This window comes from Cebus imitator, unplaced genomic scaffold (assembly GCF_001604975.1).
Source record: "Cebus imitator isolate Cc_AM_T3 unplaced genomic scaffold, Cebus_imitator-1.0 Scaffold189, whole genome shotgun sequence".
NCBI classification, from domain to species: domain Eukaryota; kingdom Metazoa; phylum Chordata; class Mammalia; order Primates; family Cebidae; genus Cebus; species Cebus imitator.
The window spans coordinates 3,537,152-3,544,141 of record NW_016107504.1 but is presented as its reverse complement, the minus strand read 5'-3'; the positions used below and the strand labels follow the sequence as shown (position 1 = coordinate 3,544,141).

The 6,990-nt window shown below is 36.9% G+C and overlaps 1 protein-coding gene across 15 annotated transcripts in view; it reads right to left on the bottom strand.

The window, feature by feature from the left end:
* Nucleotides 1-6,990, bottom strand: part of TMEM164 (transmembrane protein 164) — a 168,075-nt gene that overhangs the window by 97,668 nt on the left and 63,417 nt on the right. For 10 of the 15 annotated variants that reach the window (XM_017546501.2, XM_037744967.1, XM_037744969.1 and 7 more), the window contains one exon: nt 4,778-4,827. The exons of 3 other annotated variants lie outside the window; for them this stretch is intronic. In XM_017546501.2, the coding sequence (XP_017401990.1) occupies nt 4,778-4,827 (50 nt within the window). Of the gene's footprint in view, nt 1-4,777; nt 4,828-6,168; nt 6,173-6,666 lie in introns of all 15 variants that reach the window. 2 more of the 15 variants (XM_037744971.1, XM_037744970.1) reach the window with 2 other exon arrangements.

Genomic DNA, 6,990 nt, shown 5'->3' with positions numbered 1-6,990 from the left:
GGTGCAATCTCGGCTCACTGCAACCTCCATTTCCCAAGTTCAAGCGATTTTCCTGCCTCAGCCTCTGAGTAGCTAGGATTATAGGCGATAGGCACCTGCCACCATGCCCAGCAAATTTTTGTATTTTTAGTAGAGACGGGATTTTGGCCAGGCTGGGAACTCCTGACCTCAGGGGGTCCGCCCACCTTGGCCTCCCAAAGTGCTGGGATTATAGGCGTGAGCCACAGTCAGGCCAGGATACATAATTTCTAATGGTAATTAAAGTATTCCAGGCAAGAGAAAAAGAAGGAACATTCTGCATCTGCAGTATATTTTACATAGCTACTATAACTTTAATCCTTAAATTTGGTTTCTTTAAGAGATAGAGTCTTGCTCTGTAGCTCAAGCTGGAGTTTGGCAGCACAATCATAGCTCACTGCAGCCTCGAACTCCTGGGCTCAAGTGATCTTCCTGCCTCAGCCTCTCAAGAAGCTGGGACTGCAGGCACATACCACCAGGCTTTGCTAATTTTTATTTTAATTTTTTTGTTTTGTTTGTTTTGTTTTGAGACAAAGTCCCAGTATGTTGTCCAGGTTGCTCTCGAACTCCTGGCCTCAAGCAATCCTTCTACCTCGGCCTCCCAAAGTGTTGGATTACAGGTGTGAACCACCGCACCTGGCCTCAATCCTTAAACTTGAAGAACACTAAGGAAAACATGACTTTAATCTCAGGAATATTGAAGCAAGATTCTAAATAAAATATTGACAAATAGAACGCAGCAATATATCAAAATAATAATAAAATATGATCAGCAGGGTGTATTTCAATAATGTAAGAGTAGTTCAAACCCAGAAAATCTACCCATGTAATTTACTGTATCAAAAATTTAAATGAAAAACTCCCAACACGATTAATAGATGTAGAAAAAGCATTAGATAAAATACAGCTACCATTCCTTTTTTTAAAAAATCTTGGCTGGGCACAGTGGCTCACTCCTGTAATCCCAACTCTTTGGGAGGCCGAGGCAGGAGAACTGCTTGAAGTCAGGAGATCAAGACTATCCTGGCAACAAAGCAAGACATTGTCTAACTCTAAATAAATAAATAAATATTTTTAAATCTCTACATAAATGTGAAAACTATTTTAGTATAATAGACTATTTAACAAATAGCAATAGCAAATATGAACACAGAAAATATTTCAATTTAAAATCAGTTTTAGGCAAAAGTAGCCTACCAGCACAATTTTTATTTAACTCTGAATTTCTAGCAAATGCAACAAGAAAATAAAATAACTGATATGACTATGGAAAAGAAGAGATAAAACTAAAATAAAATTTATAAGAACAAGAGAATTTGGTAAGATAACCAGATAAAAGATATTTTTAAAAATCAACAATCCTTTCCTATTCTAGCAAAAAGCACTTAGGAATGGAAAGGTGAAAAATATTCCAGTCATAATGGGGCAGGGGTAAGGGAAGCAATGCTATTAATTCTTTTTCTCTTCTTTTTTTTTTGTGGGATAGAGATGGGTTTTACCATGTTGTCCAGGATGGTCTCAAACTCCTGAGCTCAAGCAATCTGCCCACCTGAGCCTCCCAAAGTGCTGCGATTACAGGCGTGAGCCTCTGTGTCTGGCTGAAAAGCTGTTAATTCTTGAGGAATAAATGCATCAAGAAAGATATAGAGCAGATATGAAGAAAAACATAAATTTAATAAAAACACATAAGATGTGAACAGATGGAAAGAAATACTATTTCTTAGATAAAAGGAGCCATATAACTTAAAAATTGAAATATACACTTAATGCAATTCTAACTAGAATTCCACTAGGGTTTAAGAGAAGAGGAGAATATAAATGATCTTAAAATTTGTATGTACAAAAAAGTGATAGCAAATAGCCAAGAAAAAAAAAATTTTTTTTTTTTTGAGATGGAGTTTCACTCTGTCGCCCAGGCTGCAGTGCAGTGGCACAATCCTGGCTCACTACAACCTCCACCTCTGGGGTTCTAGTGATTCTTCCCTCCCGAGTAGCTGGGATTATAGGCATGTGACACCACATCCAGCTAATTTTTGTATTTTTAGTAAAGACAAGGTTTCACTATGTTAGCCAGGCTAGTCTCGAACTCCTGACTTCAAGTGATCCACCCACCTTGGCCTCCCAAAGTGCTGGGATTGTAGGCGTAAGCCACGGCACCTGGCCCTAGAAATTTTTTTTTTTTAAGTCTAATGTAATCTAATCTATATGATTTGGATACACAAATAGACAAACAGAAGAAACAATAGAGAATCCATAAGTAGATCCTAGCATACAAAACACTCAATAGCTGCAAAGGTCACAGGGGAAAACAGGGATAATTTAATATATTATTCCAACACAACTGGTTATCTATCTTCAAGACAACTACCCAAGACTGGAAATCCAGAAGCTATACAAGAGAAGAGTCATATCTGAATATCAAAATGCAAACAATTATATGGAAATATATTCCATCAACAAAGTCAATATAGGTGGGGCGCAGTAGCTCACATCTGTAATCCCAGCACTTTGGGAGGCTGAGGTGGGCAGATCACTTGAGGTCAGTAGTTTAAGACCAGCTGGCCAACATGGTGAAACCCAATCTCTACTAAAAAACTAAAAATTAAAAAAAAACAAAGTCAATATAAATATATTTGGGAAAGATATCTGTAACAACAATGATAGACAAAGGGCTAAAATCTAAAATATACAAAGAGGACTTAGAAATTAAGAAAAATATAAACAACCCATATGAAAATGTGCAGATGATATAAATAGACAATTCAAAGAACAAATTTACTTAGACAAAAAATTGAGATAATACTGAAACTCACCAGTAGCCAAGAAACTATATCCATTAGGTTGTCAAAATTACAAAAGAACCATAACACCTATTGCTGATAGGAATATGAAGAAAATAATAATCTCGCATACTACATACAAAAGCAAAAAATTCAGTATAACAGCCTGTTTTTGTAAATCAATATGGCAACATCTATTAATATATATATTTATATATAAACATTCGTATGTATCTATATACCTCTACCTACATCTATATCTATCTAAATTGAAAGTAACAGTATATAAGGGTGTATGAAAAATCATGTTGATTCAGCATTGAATGTAGTGTCAGAAATATGCAAAGAAAGTAAATGTTCATTAATAGGGGAATAGTTGAATAAATCATTGTGTATCCATGAAATATTTTACCGATTATAAAAGAATAAGAGTTTACATCAATAGACTGTGACAGAATTCTATGAGATATTGTAGAATGAAAAAGCAAGATATATTAAAGTATATATAATATTCTATTTCTGTAAAACAATGAACAAGAAAACATTCCAAAACTAGTGTGTGTGTGTGTGTATGTGTGTGCATCTGTGTATCTGTGCACATGGAGAAAAATGTGAAAAGATACATACTGTTTTTGCTAATACACAGGGATAGTGTGGAAAGGCAGAGCTAGGAGCTAAAGACAAAAAGGGGAAAGAAAGGACCACTACAAAAAAAAAACAAAAAAAAACCCAAGCAATCTTACTTATGCATTTACACATGTCTATGACTACACATCAATAAACCAAGTTAAATTTAGAAAAGATACAGTAAACACCTCAATAGACAATATGATCTCTGCTTATTAAGAAAAGTAAGGCAATAAACAAAATTATCTCTTGGTGCTTGGATTAGGGATGGATCATGTTTCTTCCTCACGTGTCCCTGTGTTTTCCATGAGAATTGTTACTTTCATAATAATGAAATAAAACCAATAAATGTTACTTTTAAAACATTACACTGAATAATTGAGTTAATTCTGGAAAATCAAGGGAGGAAAACAGAGTTAAATACCCCTTTCCCTTAGAAGCTGTCCAAGTAAGAAATGTATGAAATCAGGTTCCATTATCCCTCACCCAGCTGAAAGTTACTCACCTAAGGCAAGAGACTAAGTGGCTATTTCAGGGAGCTATTTGAAGCAGGAAATGGGGTCCTTTTTCCCCTACCTAACACTTTAATGACTTAAGTAAATCAGAAAGCCATTTACACCACTCTCAATTATCCAAGAATCTGCTTGGCTCTTTATTTTCTGTTCCCTTCCTCTGGCTTGCGGCCATTTCACTGCTCAGGAACATCTCCAAAATGGGGGTCAGGGAAGGAGAAAAGAGATGAAATTAATTTAGTCGATTTAGCTTCTCATTAGCAACTCTAATAAAAGGTTTGATAAGTGAGGTGGTCACAACTCATGGTTAAAATGAGGGTTCTGGGACTTTTGATAATTTCATGTAAGTAAACTTGCCTTCAGAGAAACACTATTTGCCTGCAATATACTTTAATGAATTTGATGCTTGCTATTTTTATGAAAGCCAGAACTTACAATAGTTGATATTTTTCTCTCCTCACTTTAATTTGCACTTTAGGGAAAAAAAAACCCATAAAAACATAAGAATAATGCCCTTCAATGTGAAGAACCACATCCTCAGTAGAGCAGTAGGCTCACAAAGCAAAGATTCTTAAGAGAAAGGAAGCTGTCTGGCCCCTAGCATGCTCTCAAGAGAAATTTTATCACGGCAGCAACCTTCCAAGGGAGCATGCCTTAGCCATACAACCCCACTGGGGGGATTTGCTAAAAAGGATTTGACATGACTTAACAAAAGCCAGGTCTCCACACACAGTATTTCCTTGTTTCAGTAGGCCCTCACAGATCTTTGTCCCTTTGGGAAGTCCAGAGACAAAATGGTACAATTCCAAGGTGTTCAAGCAAAAAACAATTTTCTCTTACTTGAAGACAACGATAGCTCCCCGACATGGAGGGCAGGCCAGGAGAAAGATCTGCAATTGAAGAAGAATTAAGAATGGTTAGCAAGAAAAAAATGCCAGACAGAGTGAGACAATGTTACTTTAACAATAACAAACAAAAAATAACCAAAACTCTAACACAATAATGTAATATAAAAAATTTTAAGGCAACAAATAGTTTTCCAAAGTCCATGTTTGGATATGTGTGTGTGTGTGTGTGTATGTATGTTTTTGCACGTGCGCACACACACATGAGAAAGAGAGGATGACAAGACTCAATATTTCAATGCTTCAGTTTCAATATGACATAAGTAGTCAGTCTTAAATTTAACCCAGGGCAGGTAAAAATAGATTCTGGGCATGGAACATGCACACATATGCCATCTGGTTTGCCTCCCATGGGAGAAGGTGGTTTTATCAATACTCAACATTGCCAAATTTAGCAAATAAAAATACAGATGTCCAGTTAAATTCAAATTCCAGATAAACAATGAATAATGTTTTAGTATAAGGATGTCCTGTATTTATTTTATCTGGCAACCCTATCAAACTGCCGCCCCCATGTTCCAACCCTCCCTTTGATAGATTCTTTTCTTTCTAAGCATGTCTAGGTGCTTTTACTCTTCCATTCTCCTCCCAGGTCAAACCAAACAAAAAGAACCTTGTCCCAAGAGACAAATCAGTTCCCTGATACCTGGTGTGACCTAGGTCCAGATTACAGCCTTTGGAAACCTGCAGCTGTGGCAGTTTGACCTTCCTCCATGCAGTGGTGCTCAAAAATCAAAAGGAACAAAAAAGTCCTATGCAGAGCTTGTTAAACATGCAAATTCCTGGCTTCCCTGATTAAGAATTCTGATTCCCCAAGTATGGGACTCCAGGAATCCTCATGTTTCACAAATGTCCCAGGAGACTGAATCACTCCTGGTAGCCTGAGATGCTGAATTTTTGCCCTTGGACTGAACTACTAGAGGAGTCAAAGATGTTCACCAAGACTGAGGATTGACAAAGGAATGAAACTCATGTTGGTAGTTTCTTCACCTGTAGTGACTTCATGGTGTGGTTTAGAAATTGTTGACATGTGTCCTTATGTTGTTGAGAGCTCTTATTAATATAGGATACCTGCATTATGGACTTGTTGGCTTTGTCACATGTATGTTCTTTAGTACGTGGTTCTTCAGTTCTCTCAGAGTGCATATTTAGAAGAAAAGAGTATTATAAGAAAAATCGTTATAAGGAAAGACACCTGCACAAATCTTTGCCAATAGGAAGAGGAAGAAGAATGAAAAAGAGAAAGGTCTTAAAAAATATTCAGCAGTCCATCACCTGCATGATACCTCATCAAAGAACCCCTCCAAGGAAATATCCAATGAGAACATGCCTTTTCCCTTGATCAATTTGATTAAAAATACAAAGCCAATGATAATTACAGGTCCACAATCTTTTGTTGGTAATCCTAAAATCCAAAGAGCTCTAAAAACTGAAAGTTTGTTTTCTTCAAAGCTAATGTGATAGCAAAACATGACTTGAACTGAGGTTAGGCTATTTATAGACTTTATTTCTTCCACTTATAGTGAATATCCATCTGTTTTCCATAAAAAAATAATAATGTATTCAATTGTGGGGTGCTGCCTCAAGCCCCACTGGGAGTATATGTAAAAGACTACATGCACTGTACTGCCTTTCTAAAATCCAAAAAATTCTGATTTCTGAAATATATCTGATCATAATGGTTCTGGATAAGGATTACAGACTTGGAATTTAAATTATCCAAACATTGATTTATCCCCACTCCCCACCCCACCCCTCAGGAGCAGTCTAAGAAATAAACAAAACTAATATTCTTTACCCCGATCCAGCAGTAAAGTTACTCACCTTAGGCAAGGGACCAATTTGGAGGCTGCACATAGTTACCCAGCATCAGGCACATCAAAGGCTACACTCAGAAGCTACAATACACAGAGAGGAGGCAGGGGCCCCAACCACCTTAGAAAGGTCCTCAATACTTCTGGAGTCACCAGAGTCATGCCAGCAGCCTTCCTGAGCTTCTGGAATACCCAAGACACTTCCAACATGCTAAACAGAGAAGTAAAAATGCGACACTGGGCACCACAGTTAAATCTTACTTTTCTATACCCACAGAGAAGAAGAGGTAAGCAGATTTTAGGGGAGATATTTCCCTTTTAAGTCCATTTGGCT